Genomic DNA, 15,223 nt, shown 5'->3' on the forward strand with positions numbered 1-15,223 from the left:
GGGGATGTTCTGTACTGTGAGTAATAAATGTCTAATGTTTTACAACAGCCCAAAAAAGCACTTCCAGTGAGCCCGAGTACTTGTGTAAGTGGATGGGACTGCCCTATGCCGAGTGCACCTGGGAGGATGGAGCATTAATTACAAAGAAATTCCAGTCGTGCGTTGATAGTTTCCAAACCAGGAATGCCTGTAAGACGATCCCTTCCAAAGACTGTAAGGTGAGGAAGAGAGTCTTTTAGTTCTGGTATTTATTTGTTCACGGATGGAAATGACTGGAGTTCCAATTCTGTCAAAATCTTACTTACTTTCTATGGAGTTTTGTGGGTGCAGTTTCTGGCCCCAGGAGAGCGTGATGTGCACCACACATTAAACCCTGTTGTCTTTTTATTTCCAAGGTGTTGAAACAGAGGCCAAGGTTTTTACCCTTGAAGAAACAGCCTTCTTACATTGGAGATGAGAACCTTGAACTCAGAGATTACCAGTTAGATGGAGTTAACTGGCTCGGCCACTCCTGGTGCAGGTATGTAACGCATAAGTTTAGACAAAATATTTAGATTAAATTATTTTTTTGCATTTACTAACATGATGTGACATGTTGCGCAAAAAGCACTGCGGCCGACCCGAGTTACCCCTCTCTCTCATCCAATCATTTTCTCTCTATACTGTACTCTCTGGTCAAAAACTAAGAAATTGAAAAGAAATGTTACTTATTTAATTGTAAGTAAATGTAAAAGCTTAAATGTTTTTTTTTACATTAAACGTACTTTACTTGTAATTGTACATTGCACAAATATTAAATGTTATAATTTTCTGAAATATACAATAATAGCAATGTAAATACTTCTGATATAAACTTACAAAAACGTACATAAAGAAACTTAAAAACAGATAAAAATGTATTCACTTTTCATAATGTTAACCCTTTGCCAGAACATTCAGGGCTTTGGCTGGCACTGAGCCAGAGACAGACTCAGTCCTGTCACATATCACAACTACGCAGTGCTTTCAACCACATAATGTTTAATTTAGGCTTCAGACATATACACGTGCCTACAAGCACAAAATACATTTAGAGATTGCATAATACACACTGACGTCTATGGAAACGGCAATAACAATCTCCTCAAATGTAATTTGACGGATGTGTTTTATTCACATCAGACACAGATCTGCAATGTAAGCAGTTGTTAAGATCACTCAATTCTTCTACCAGTTCACCAGGCACTTGCGTTTGTGTTCTTAAGAGAAGTGGATGAATTCACGTGATGTAAATCCGACAGATCTCAGACCACGGCAGAAACAAACATGGCGGCGCCCGCTTATAGCTCAACTAACGCGATCATTATAAAAGTGTTTAAACAACAAAACACATTCACATGCACATATTTGACAATCGGAATGTCAGATATTTCATGACATAGTTAAAAGTTTACATAATTTTGTTTTTTTACTCAAAAAAATTCACAAAGGCAATGCATCAGTCATACAGCTGCTGTGGCTCTGCGGTGTGTCACATGATAAGCAGTGCCGCGTCGCCATGGAAATGTTAAATTCAATTCAATTCAATTCAATTTTATTTATATAGCGCTTTTCACAATGTGCATTGTTCCAAAGCAGCTTTACAGGAGCAAATAAGAAAAACACAGAAAGGTAAAACACAGCACAGTGCATGGTGTTTATAGACCAAGCAAGATCATTATAATAAATAATATCTAATAAATAAATGAATAAATAAATAAATAAATGCAGTCTCCCGGTGAGCAAGCCAACACTGCACTGCTCTGCTGTGGCGAGGAACCCAAACTCCAATGCTGAATAATGGAGAAAAAAAAACCTCGGGAGAAACCAGGCTCAGCCGGGAGGGCCAGATCTCCTCTGACGTGTCATAGCTGCACTCAGTGACCCCGACCAAAGCCACCGAGCAACGTCCACGAAGAACAGGGAGAGCCCACGAGCCGCGACCCAGGAAGCCCCACCCGCCGAAACCGTGCAGGTCCAACCCGGTCCCATTCCGCGATCAACAACAGACAACAGAGGAACAACCAGGGAAAAGTAGTAATGGCATAATTAACTTTATTCCTCTGTTGTCCGACATCGACCACAAAACAAGACCAACCAGACCAGACCCACACAGTCCCAACAAATGAAACGCCCCGAACCACAACCAACAAGCCCCCCCACTCCCTACAACACCCACCCAGCTACCTCCAATCAAAGTCACTGAGTGCAGCCATAACTTCAAACTGCTGTCGTGTGATGTAAGTTTAGCATTAAATACCAAGTATTGTAAATTTAGCATTTATGTGACAGGTAGTCCGTCTTTGCTCTCGGTTGGGGATGGAATTGTCTGAGCTGGGCCGGCCAGATGGTCGCCTTTTTCTTGGGTGGTGATGGAATTGCCTTGGATGGAGCTGGATGGTCAGTCAGTCCGCAGGCTCTCGCAGGAGGATGGCACGGGATTTTCCGATGTAGCTGGCGTAATCTCTAGTTGTGGATGGGCATATGACGTTCATCTGGGCCTGGCGGAATCTCTCCCTACCTCGGGATGGGCATCCCGAGGCGAGGGCAGAAACAGAAAGAGAATAATTAGCGTAGCTGCTGTTCATTAGCTATGTATTAGTGAATGCTTGGCTGAAAAGATGTGTCTTTAATCTAGATTTAAATTGGGAGAGTGTGTCTGACCCTCGAATAGTATCGGGGAGGCTATTCCAGAGTTTAGGTGCTACGTATGAGAAAGCTCTACCCCCTTTGGTGGATTTAGTTATTCTAGGTGTTATCAAAAGTCTGGAGTTTTGAGATCTTAGAGAGCGTGATGGGTTGTAGTGTGGTAGAAGCTCTGTTATGTAGGTAGGGGCTAAACCGTTTAAGGCTTTATAAGTAATTAAAAGAACTTTAAAGTCAATACGATACTTAATGGGTAACCAGTGAAGGGTTGATAACATTGGGGTTATGTGATCGTATTTTCTGGACCTGGTTAGAACTCTGGCAGCTGCATTCTGAACTAACTGTAGTTTGTTTATTGATGCTGCAGGACAACCACTAAGCAGTGCATTACAGTAGTCAAGTCTTGAGGTCACAAATGCATGAATAAGCTTCTCTGCGTCAGCCACACATAAAATATTTCGCAATTTGGCAACATTTCTAAGGTGGAAGAAGGCTGTTTTTGTGACATTTGAGATGTGATTTTTAAATGACAGGTTGCTGTCTAATATAACGCCAAGGTCTTTAACTGTATTTGTTGGAGTAACAGTGCAGCCTTCAATTTGCAGGTCATAATCCGAAATATTCTGCTCACGTGTCTTTGGTCCGATAAGTAATATTTCTGTTTTATTAGAATTTAAAAGAAGGAAATTACAAGTCATCCAATGCTTTATATCGTCGATGCACTCTGCCAATTTGGATAGTTGGAAGGAATCATCTGGTCTTGATGAGATATATAGCTGAGTATCATCTGCATAACAGTGGAAGCTAATTCCATGTTTTCTAATAATGTTTCCAAGGGGCAGCATGTATATGGAGAATAGCAAGGGTCCTAAAACCGATCCCTGAGGTAATCCATAATTTACTTGCGTTAGATTTGATGATTCCCCATTTAAATGGACAAATTGATGTCTGTCTGATAAGTAAGATCTGAACCATTGTAGTGCCTGTCCCTGAATACCGGTATAATTGTGTAAGCGATCTAGAAGTATTTTATGGTCTACAGTATCGAACGCAGCACTAAGGTCGAGCAGGACTAGGAGTGAGATGTTACCTTTATCTGATGCTATAAGCAGGTCGTTTGTAATTTTAACGAGCGCAGTTTCAGTACTATGATGCGGTCTAAAGCCTGACTGGAATTTTTCGTGTATGTCATTATTTTGTAAGAAAGAGCACAACTGAGTGGACACTACTTTTTCTAGTATTTTAGACAGGAAAGGGAGATTTGAAATCGGTCTATAGTTTCCTAGTTCATTGGGGTCTAAGTTTGGTTTCTTGATAAGAGGCTTAATGACGGCCAGTTTAAAGGCTCCTGGGACATGGCCTAGATTAATTGACGAGTTGATAATGTTATAAATGGGCTCAATTGCAACGGGTAATAACTCTTTTAATAATTTAGTTGGTATGGGGTCTAATAAGCAAGTTGTAGGTTTAGATGTTGCAATAAGTTTAATTAAATCTTCCTGTTTTATAGGTGAAAAACACTGTAGCCTTTCTTTTGGGGCGATGGTTGGTACTAATTTATAGGACAGACTTGGAGGTTGAGTTTTTACTATTTTGTCTCGTATGTTTTCGATTTTCTCTGTAAAAAAATTCATGAAATCATTGCTACCAAGGTGCGGCGGAATACCCAGGTCAGGTGAAGTCTGTTTATTTGTTAGTTTAGCAACTGTACTAAATAAAAACCTTGGATTGTTTTTGTTAGTTTCTATGAGGTTACGGAGGTGCTCAGCCTTTGCTGCTTTTAGTGCCTTTTTATAACAGTTTGCACTCTCTTTCCACGCAATTTTAAAGACCTCTAATTGGGTTTGTTTCCATTTGCGCTCCAGTTTACGTGTTTCTCTTTTAAGGGCGCGAGTGGTGCTATTGTACCATGGTGCTGCGTTTTTCTCATTAATCTTTTTTGACTTCATAGGTGCGACAGCTTCTAATGTATTAGAGAAAATAGTGCCCAATTTGCTGGTCATGTCATCGAGCGATTCTATATTTATTGGTATGGTTATTAAAGGAGTCAGATCTGGCAAGCTCTTTGTGAAACTATCTTTAGTAGTCGAGGTAATTGTTCTACCCTGTCGATAACGAGTTAAACGGCTGATTTCTGCAGTGCGCAGTGTACATGTTATAAGATAGTGATCAGTGACATCGTCGCTTTGAGGTATAATATCTATATTGGTTAGATCGGCTCCGTGAGATATAATCAAGTCTAGTGTATGATTAAATCGATGAGTGGGTCCATTGATGTGTTGTGTTACTCCAAAAGAGTGTAATAGCTCTGTAAACGCCACTGCTAATGCATCGTTAGCACTATCTACGTGGATATTAAAGTCTCCGACAATTAGTACTTTATCAACGTTAACCAATAGGTCCGATAGGAAGTCCGCAAACTCTTTCAGAAAATCAGTGTAGGGACCAGGGGGTCTATACACTGTAGCCAACGTACAAGAAAGCAATGGTTTTTTACTGTCAATTGGAACAATTATGTTCAACGCAAGCACTTCAAATGATTTAAATTTATGCTCCGTTCTCTGAGTTACAGTAAGAAAGTCTCTAAAGATTGTTGCGACACCGCCACCTCGACCAACCGGACGTGGCTCATGCATATAACAGTAGCTTGGTGGTGTACACTCATTTAGACCGTAATAATCATTTGGTTTAAGCCAGGTTTCGGTAAGGCAAAGTATATCAAAATTGTTGTCTGTGATCATTTCATTTACAATAACTGCTTTTGAATTTAGTGATCTAATATTAAGTAGGCCGAACTTTATGAGTTTGTTTTGGTCGTTTATTACATTGTCCTCAGGTTTAATCACGATTAGATTTTTTCTCTGAGATTTGGCTATTTTGTTATTTTGTAGTATTATTCGGGGGACAGACACAGTCTCTATGCATTTGGAAGCAGTAACATTTATAACAGATGAGTGGGAGGAACACAGACTATGGTTAAAGTTTTGACTTACCGCTGGGAGACGTAAAGGGATAGGCTACCTTCTTAACGGTCGCCTTGGAAAAGCTAGTCAAACACTGTAACTAGTCACTCTAGCTAGTCAAACACTGAGACGGGTGTCAGGTGTAGCCAAGCTTCAGGAATATGGTTTCACAGCCAAAGGCAGAAAAAGTGAAAAGCACTCTGGAGACAAATACAAGCAAAATGTTTGGTCTTTAGTGGTGCTTTTATTTTGTTCTTTTTTTCTGTTAATTATTAAGAGTTTTGGAAAACATTGTTTGGTCTTATAAGATAAATTAAAAAATGCACTGAAAAGTTGTAGATGGTTGATTATTTGTCTAGGCAAGTATAATTTTTCATAGATTTAAAATAGCTTTTATAATACGCAAACTGGCAGTACTACGTAAAGTGGTTCAAAACATCTCCCTTTAAAACGCTATTGGTTTCGACTATTTAGATAAAGTGTCGGTTAAAGGAATATGACTTGGCCTGAAAAATGACAAAAATGTTTGTAAACCCCTATACTACGTGATTGTATCATGCTTTTGTAAAAGTGATTCCTCTTAGAATTATATTTTTGGCTGGACATTTTATAACCTTTTCAGTGTTTCTTTTTCATCTCTGCAGGTGTAACAGTGTTATCTTGGCTGATGAAATGGGTCTTGGTAAGACCATTCAGACCATCTCCTTCCTGTCTTACCTTTTCCATCAACATCAGCTTTATGGGCCCTTCCTGGTGGTGGTTCCCCTGTCAACTCTCACCTCCTGGCAGAGGGAGTTTAATATCTGGGCACCTGATATGAATGTAGTGGTCTACCTGGGAGATGTCTCAAGCAGAAAGACAGTAAGCCATGCTGAGATAATCAAACCTCAAATACAGAAACGACCTCTTACTTTGCCATCTTGAGCTATAACCATCTCTTGTTGACCAGATCCGTGACTACGAATGGATCCATCAGCAGACAAAAAGAATCAAGTTCAATGCACTTTTGACCACGTATGAAATTCTACTGAAGGATAAGGTATGACAAGTCTTTGGATTTGATTCACTTTTGTTTTAATCTGTGTCGTGGAAATACATGCTTAATAAGCGAGATATTGCTTGTGTGTGCAGGGAGTGTTGGGCAATATAAACTGGGCCTTTCTGGGAGTTGATGAAGCTCACCGGCTTAAGAATGATGATTCACTTCTGTACAAAACTCTGATTGACTTCAGATCCAATCACAGGCTGCTCATCACAGGGACTCCGCTGCAGAACTCCCTCAAGGAGCTGTGGTCCCTTTTGCACTTTCTGATGCCTGAAAAGTAGGTGGACACAGTCATGAGAGTTCAGGGCGTCGAAAATGTTATTGTACGTGGCCCATTTAAAAATGTGTTGCATATTTGATTATCATTGGTTACAGGAACCAAGATCTGGATGATGCTCTGTTTAGGTTTACTTTGGATGATGAAAGAGCAGCCATTAATGCTTTTGACTTTACTTCCCATCAGGTTTGAGTCCTGGGAGGATTTTGAGGATGAGCATGGTAAAGGCAGGGAGAACGGATATCAGAGCCTGCACAAAGTTCTGGAGCCTTTCCTGCTGCGGCGTGTCAAGAAAGACGTCGAGAAATCCCTGCCTGCTAAAGTGGAGCAAATCCTCCGAGTCGACATGTCCGCCCAGCAGAAACAGTTCTACAAGTAAGGACAGTTTCATCCAATTTCACGCTACTTTCCAAGTCTGCAGGCTCGTGCATTTGATAACGTAGCTCTTAAATGCCAAATTCATGATTGAGCCAAATCTAGATTCCAGATTTCAATTGGAATGCAGGTCTTTCATCATTGCTCCTGTGACATTTTTAAGGTGGATCCTAACAAGAAACTACAAAGCTTTGTCTAAGGGCACCCGGGGCAGCTCCTCTGGCTTTCTTAACATCGTGATGGAGCTGAAGAAATGCTGTAACCATGGTTTCCTCATCAAACACCCGGAGGACAGTGAGACTGAAACGGCACAAGAGCGGCTGCAGGTACAGCTGACTGAGATGTGTGGAAATTGGAAAACAGTGATTTGGTCTTTGTAGAACATTAGTTTCAAGGTGTTGGTTGGTGTATGTTCAGGCTGTGGTGCGTGGCAGTGGGAAGCTGGTTCTTCTGGATAAGCTGCTCACACGACTGAGGGAGAGAGGAAACCGTGTTCTCATCTTCTCGCAGATGGTCCGCATGTTGGACATACTTGCAGATTACCTGTCTTTCAAACGATATCAATTCCAGGTATGATCTAAGATAACCACTGTGCTGAAGGAATAGTGCTAATAGGTATAATGCAGAAAAATACAACTTACTTAAAAAAATTTGAGTTACTTATTTGCAGGTTCTCTTTTGTTCTAGCTTTAGATCTGTGGTAAGTTTTTGAGGTGTAGCTTGTGTTCGAGCCGGCTGGTATTTGGCTCGGATGATTTAGGGAATCATGTGTCAGGTTTGCAGTTGGGATGCTCTGACAGCAAGTTCCTATTTTTATCCACCGGTTATTTTTTGATCGTTTGAACGTTCACACAGCTAGCGTCTCGATGTTGTTTTGGTGTGCCAAAATATCTTCACTCGCACTTAAAGGAATATTGGTTTAAAGAGGGTTTTGGGATTTTGTGGAAGCTTTTCTAGCCGGAGGTGCCCTAGTTTGGTTGAGGTGCCAGGTTTGACATTCTTTAACTGTGTCTGTGTGTTTTTTAATGTTCAGCGTTTGGACGGCTCTATCAAGGGAGAGATCAGAAAGCAAGCATTGGACCACTTTAATGCTGAAGGCTCTGAGGTAAGAAGCAATATGTGGCATGGCTGTTTGTTTTTATGGGCAGAACTTCAATGTCCTGAGACATTTGTTTTGGTTGTGATGGTCCATCAACGCTTTACGTCAGAGCTCAGTTGAGCTCATTGCTGGGAATGCATGATCTGTGGGAAATGCAGGCCTAGAGCAATTTTTGGAGATAGGAGAGCGACAATGCCATTCAAATCTAAATTATTGCATTGGATTGGTACATAAAGGCAAATGTATGTTGCACATATAAAAGCAACCAATGTAGTACCTTAAAAATCAGCTCAAATCATGTTAAGCACTTAGTTACTGTCCTGTGGTTCTATACAGTTAATTTGAGCCTAATCAGTGATAAAAATGTAATCATCCAACTTAATTTCTCTGTTTTTTCCTCAGGACTTCTGTTTTCTGCTGTCCACACGTGCAGGAGGGCTTGGAATTAACCTGGCCTCTGCCGACACGGTGGTCATCTTTGACTCAGACTGGAATCCACAGAATGATCTTCAGGCCCAGGCCAGAGCCCACAGGATTGGCCAGAAAAAACAAGTATGTAAAACTTTTGATGTAATGTGTAACCACGCATTGGTAAGGATGAGATTTTTATAGTCGGTTTCTGGGGCAACAACATAGACAAAGTTATGTGGCCCAAACTTAACTTCCGGTAGACCTCAACAAAAAATCTATAACTGTTCAGTAGTTTTAATTCAATTGAACACAATTCGTATACAAAAACATATTAAATAAATTAATATTAAGTGCGTGCGTCTATGCATGCAATTCAATTTATGTACTTGATTACCTGCATAGGTGAATATCTATCGTCTGGTCACCAAAGGCACGGTGGAGGAGGACATTATAGAAAGGGCAAAAAAGAAGATGGTTCTTGACCATCTCGTCATTCAGAGAATGGACACCACTGGGCGAACCGTCCTGGATAACAACTCTGGAAATTCAAAGTGTGAACCTCAAAATTACACGGGGACAATATTGACCGGGAGGATACAAAAAGTGTTTACAACTCAAAATATAACAAGTAATGTGTATCTACTTGTTCACTTTTTCTAGCTCAAACCCCTTCAATAAAGAAGAGTTGACAGCAATCTTAAAGTTTGGAGCAGAGGATTTGTTCAAAGAAGCTGAGGGAGAGGAATCAGAACCACAGGTATGTACCATCATCAAAAACATAAGCTGGTTTAATCTCACATTTGTCATAGACATTGGAGAATTTTATATGTTGGGTAATGAGGCGACGTTCTGTTACAGGAAATGGACATCGATGAGATCTTGCGGCTTGCTGAAACAAGAGAGAGTGATCAGGGATTAGGGAGTGCCACAGATGAGCTTCTGTCACAGTTCAAGGTACTAAGGAGTTTATGGACAACAAATGCAAACACAGATGATGCTGAAACATCTAAAAACATTTGCAGTCAGTACTATCAGACAAAAGTTATTTTTACAATATTGATTACAAAATTAAAACAGTTGATATTGTCTGCGAACTATTTTTTTTAATAAAAAGGGTTAATATCATTAACCTCTCACTTTTTCCAGAGTTGACTGGTGCTGTACTTGAAATATTAAAAATAAGTGCGGGATTATTTCTATTCTAGGGTTTTGTTAATCGGCAAACCTTAAAATTCTCTCCTGGGCTTCTGATTGGTCTGAGCGTGAACTAGGTATGTTTTCTGGCAGGTAGCAAACTTCACCATGGATGAAAGCACTCCAGAGCTTGAGGAGAAGCCTGTGCGAGACTGGGATGACATCATTCCTGAAGACCAGCGAAAGAAGGTGGAGGAGGAACAGAAACAGAAAGAGATGGAAGACATCTACATGCTGCCCAGAAGTAGGAGCTCCAACAAAAGGGTGAGGAGGTGTTTCTAGAATAACCTGATGATCCACGTATTAGCGTCACCATATGTACAGTACATACATGCAAGTCAGTGTACATTTACACATATGTCATTAATGTAAGTACATGAGAGGGCAGTGTGAAGGGCTCCCTGTGGCATTTCAACACTCGTCCTCTCTCCTTAAGCTGGATCTGTGATATGTTACGCAGACCGCAATGACTCATTAGATTTTATAGCCGAGTGCTGCATTCCCCCGGGATAGCAGAACATGTGCAAATATGTGGCATCGTAGCTTTTGGAAATGAGTCATTAAGTTTTACAGCGTGCTGGACTCCCCAGCGATAAGAATGTGTGCGTTAATAACCACATGCTCATTACTCTTGTTTTGATTTTTTTGCTTAGATGTTTTAGCGCAAAATATTGAGTTAAATCACTTTTTTAATATTGCTTTTGTTTGGTTAAGGGCATAAAACCAACAGATACAAGTACAGTACAGCCTGCAAAGCTACATGAAAACATGGTGATTGGGTTTGTTAAAACAGTTTAATGATGTTTTTAGGCACAAGCTAATGACAGTGACAGTGATGTGGGATCAAAACTGAAGCAGAGAACCTCAGGCTCTGACAGCGAATCAGATGACAGCGGGGATGACAAACGGCCCAAGCGAAGAGGCAGGCCGAGAGCTCGCAAAAACAACGTCGAGGGATTTACAGACGCTGAGATCCGCAGGTAAGAGAACAGAACATCCAGTTTCTTATTAAAGTGAGACATTTAAACTGTTTAAGCACTTAATTGTTTGTTTGCTTTCAGGTTCATAAAGGCATATAAGAAATTTGGAGCACCGCTTGAGAAGTAAGAAATACACCAGTTTGTTACGAAGAACAATAAATTTAGATGTTTTGTGTTGTAATTCAAAAATATTCCTTTTCTACTTATTTACCAAGATTTACGGGGAATAACAACTGGTATTATTGTAATGTTTATCACACAAAGGTTTTTATGGCTTTCGAAAGCTTGGAACATGGGCTTATACTTTTAATTAATGATCTTCATGTGTTTTGACCCTCTTAGTTTTATGACGTATCTTTATTTTCATGTGGTGTAAAAAGCAATACTCTAACCGGTCACGGCTGGTTTTCTTCAGGTTGGAGGCGATTGCCCGTGACTCTGAGCTGGTAGATAAATCTATAGCAGACCTGAAGCGATTGGGAGAACTGCTGCACAACAGCTGTGTGACTGCAGTACAAGAGCACGAGGAACACATGAAGGAAAACCCTGTGGAAGGTCTGTCAATGTTACCAAATTGAAGTAAAATAATATTAGATGACACATTCTCTTAATGTATGTAATACTTTTATTGAAGCTAAAGGACCTGGGAAAAGAAGAGGCATCAACATCAAGATCTCAGGGGTTCAGGTCAATGCAAAGTCCATTATCCAGCATGAAGAAGATTTAGAGCCACTCCATAAATCTGTGCCTTCAAATCCTGCGGAAAGGAGCAAGTAAGCCCGGATCACAAATGTCAAGGCTGTATTATAGTGATCTTTGTTTATTGTAGGACGTTATTCAGTAGTTGTATATTACTTGACTGCAGTGTGGAATACTCATTGGTCATTGGAGTGAGATTTACAACCCTCTTGAATTTGATTGGATGGTTCTCATAAAGCTGAGCAATGGTTATGAATGACTTTCTTCTTTTTTAATGGCCAGATTTCAGCTGACCTGTCGAGTGAAAACACCCCATTTTGATGTAGACTGGGATATTAATGATGACACTCAGCTGTTATTGGGCATCTTCGAGCACGGCTACAGCAACTGGGACCTGATTAAGACCGACCCTGATCTCAAACTCTCAGAGAAGGTACAGAGTCAGTTTTTTGCCAATGAATGTTTCAAAAATTCCTGGGAGGTAAAAAATAGAGATCTCTGATGCTCAGGTTGGCCGTGTAATTGACGTTAAGTACTTTCTTGTTGTCCGTATTTGTAGATTCTACCAGATGACCCTAACAAGAAACCTCAGGCAAAGCAGTTACAGATGCGAGCGGACTACTTGCTCAAGATGCTGAAGAAAGAACAGGAAAACCAAGATACAGCAAAAGCAGGAGATGAGGTGATCATAAGCAATCTACAACCAAGCATGCACGCTCATTCACAATTAGCATAATCCCCGCCAATCTGTTAAACTGTGTCCACCAAAGCGTTTTTAGCCAGCTAAAATATTAATACCTGATGCTCTTCTGAAAACGACCAGCTGGAGGAGCCTGAGAGCGCTTTGGAGGCACCGCGCTTTATTCCGGACATGCGTTGGTTGCTGTGATTTAGAATATCCGCAACAGTTAGCCTTCTTGTTACTAGTATCTTATTTAGAAGAATATTACTTAATATGAAAATGCTGTTACCATTAATATTAACTTCTCCGTTGTTGTGCATAATGGTTTGTCAAGGTAGTGTTTGTCCCGCCTCTTCTTCACTGTGATTGGACGGCTGTGTAAAAACGGACAGTGACGAGCTCTGCGTTTTACCCAAAGTTAAAAAGTAAAAAATGTTTAAAGACTGGGCAAAAGAACTCGTGAAATATCATTATGATACATAGTGCATCAAAATGCAGTGTCATCAGTTTGTCTAAAATAATACAGAACGCTACATGCGGTTTTACGCACTATTTACACGTGGTATGGAGCAGGTGTACATTTCTTTCATACCAACTAACATTTTGAAAATACAAACATTTTCATGAATCCCAAAATTTATGTTGGAATGACTTTACGAACGATTTACACAAAAATTTGTTCTGCTCGTGTTTCATGAATGAGACCCAATGTACATTGATCATCAGTCTGAGGGGTTTGTGGGGTTTAGTGTATTCCTCCTGAATATTTTTTCATATAATTTCCAACAACTATTTAACCAACTAGTTTTGGACCTCAAAGAATAAATTGCAGACTAAAATGATTGAAGATTAAACTATGTCCTTCCACTTACCAGACCAAAGCCAAAAAGAGGAAACCTCGAACGAAAAAAAAGGCCCCAAACAACGAGCTGGCTAATGAGATTTCCTCTCCTCGTCTCTCTGACAACCCATCAGAGGAGGGAGAAGTGAAGGTATGTTATTTTCAGTGCACCACATCTCATACTGTCTAACACTATAGACTCAACAACATAAGGAATCTAAATAAACAGCCCTAACCGCTTAGACTGCATTTTTACAATTCTCTCTTTTTTTCCAGGACGACGGAGCAGAAAAATCACCCACAAAGAAGAAACAGAAAAAGGATAACAAAGAGAACAAAGAAAAAACAGGAACTCCTAAAAAAGAAAAGGAGGGGGAGAAGGACAAAAAGCGCTGCAAGTCCAAAAAAGAGAAGGTATTTCAGATGCTGCCATTGAGTCTTTAGTATTATGTTTCTCTACAGAGTGTTTCCTTTAGACACCTGGGCTTAAGTGCTATATTTCACTACCATACTAGGCTCAATGGTTGTGAGTTGATTTAACAAACCAAAAGTTTAATTATACTATTATAACTTAATTGTCTACGTTCCCAATATAATAATTTCTCTTTAAAAAAAACAATTAAGTTTAGGCTGTATTCAGGCTGTATTGCATTTTGTGCATGAGATAAAATGCATTATTAAAAGGTACCACTAGGTTGCAGTATGTATACATCAAATGCATCAGTTTGGGCTCACTGTGGAATAAATATATAGTATGTTTGGTTAAACATCTAATGTGCCTAAGACTTTTGCAAAGACATAACAGCAGGCAGAAAAACTAAGACTATACAACAGCCTTAAAGGGATAAAAACTGTCAACATTTACTCACCCTCGAGTTGTTCCAAATTTGTATACATGTATTTGTTCTGATGAACAAAGAGAAAGATATTTGGAAGAATGCTTGTAACCAAACAGTTCTTGGTCATCATTGACTGCCGTAGTAGGAAAAATTAGACAGTGGTTGTCAAAAGTGCCCCTGTTTGCGTTTGTACATTCTTCAAAATATCTTATTTTGTGCTCAACAGAACAACGAAATGTATAAAGCCATTTTTCCTACTATGGTAGTCAATGGTGGCCAAGAACTGTTTTGGTTCATCATTGCGTGTTCATCAGAACAAAGAAATTTCTACAGATTTGGAACAACTTGAGGATAAGTAAATGAAGACAGAATTTTCATTTTTGGGTGAACTGTTCCTTTAAGTGTGTTTGAATCCAGGTTCTGTAAACCTGAATACCAGTATAAAGAGGTAAAATAAAACCATATATTATCTGTGAATGAGATTGTGTCTTTCATCTGCTCAACTTCTCAAATTTTCAGGCCAAACCAGGAGGCAAAGGGAAGAAGGCTCAGGGTCCAGTGCACATCACTGCTGGAAGTGAGCCGATACCAATTGGAGAGGAAGATGATGAGTTGGATCAGGAGACATTCAGTATTGTGAGTGTTAAATTCTCATTTTGTGTCTGATATTTTGTCATTCTTTTAAAAGACATCTTACTAGTATGTACAAACTACTGTGTGATTAATATTTGCTTTTGATGTTTTAGTGTAAGGAGAGGATGAGGCCAGTGAAGAAAGCTCTGAAGCAGTTGGATAAACCAGATGAGGGTCTGTCAGTACAAGAACAGCTGCAGCACACTCGTACCTGCCTGCTGAAGATCGGAGACCGCATCACTGAGTGCCTCAAATCATACAGCGACCCCGAGCACGTCAAGACGTGGCGCAGGTATCTCACACACAAGCACACTAAACATCAACCGTCATCCTTCCATCGCTTTATATCGATGCTGAACTCTGAGAAGAAAAACATTAACTGACATTTTTTCCTTCAGAAACCTCTGGATTTTCGTGTCCAAATTTACTGAGTTTGGGGCTCGGAAGCTGCATAAGCTGTATAAGATGGCTCAAAAGAAGCGCTCGCAAGAGGAAGAGGTAAGCTCAGCTTAAAGGCTAAA

At 40.0% G+C, this 15,223-nt stretch overlaps 1 protein-coding gene across 4 annotated transcripts in view; it reads left to right on the plus strand.

The window, feature by feature from the left end:
- chd2 (chromodomain helicase DNA binding protein 2) overlaps positions 1-15,223 on the plus strand; it is a 36,619-nt gene that overhangs the window by 18,924 nt on the left and 2,472 nt on the right. For all 4 annotated transcript variants that reach the window (XM_057348715.1, XM_057348716.1, XM_057348717.1 and 1 more), the window contains 25 exons: positions 49-218; positions 396-520; positions 6,272-6,488; positions 6,577-6,666; positions 6,759-6,949; positions 7,136-7,324; positions 7,488-7,650; positions 7,742-7,894; positions 8,358-8,429; positions 8,826-8,975; positions 9,237-9,385; positions 9,495-9,591; positions 9,693-9,788; positions 10,122-10,292; positions 10,839-11,008; positions 11,090-11,131; positions 11,424-11,563; positions 11,643-11,781; positions 11,990-12,140; positions 12,267-12,389; positions 13,265-13,381; positions 13,507-13,644; positions 14,589-14,705; positions 14,816-14,994; positions 15,101-15,200. In XM_057348715.1, coding sequence (XP_057204698.1) covers positions 49-218; positions 396-520; positions 6,272-6,488; positions 6,577-6,666; positions 6,759-6,949; positions 7,136-7,324; positions 7,488-7,650; positions 7,742-7,894; positions 8,358-8,429; positions 8,826-8,975; positions 9,237-9,385; positions 9,495-9,591; positions 9,693-9,788; positions 10,122-10,292; positions 10,839-11,008; positions 11,090-11,131; positions 11,424-11,563; positions 11,643-11,781; positions 11,990-12,140; positions 12,267-12,389; positions 13,265-13,381; positions 13,507-13,644; positions 14,589-14,705; positions 14,816-14,994; positions 15,101-15,200 — 3,449 coding nt within the window. The remainder of the gene's footprint in view (positions 1-48; positions 219-395; positions 521-6,271; positions 6,489-6,576; positions 6,667-6,758; positions 6,950-7,135; positions 7,325-7,487; positions 7,651-7,741; positions 7,895-8,357; positions 8,430-8,825; positions 8,976-9,236; positions 9,386-9,494; positions 9,592-9,692; positions 9,789-10,121; positions 10,293-10,838; positions 11,009-11,089; positions 11,132-11,423; positions 11,564-11,642; positions 11,782-11,989; positions 12,141-12,266; positions 12,390-13,264; positions 13,382-13,506; positions 13,645-14,588; positions 14,706-14,815; positions 14,995-15,100; positions 15,201-15,223) is intronic.

This window comes from Triplophysa rosa, linkage group LG12, assembly GCF_024868665.1.
Source record: "Triplophysa rosa linkage group LG12, Trosa_1v2, whole genome shotgun sequence".
Classification (NCBI taxonomy): domain Eukaryota; kingdom Metazoa; phylum Chordata; class Actinopteri; order Cypriniformes; family Nemacheilidae; genus Triplophysa; species Triplophysa rosa.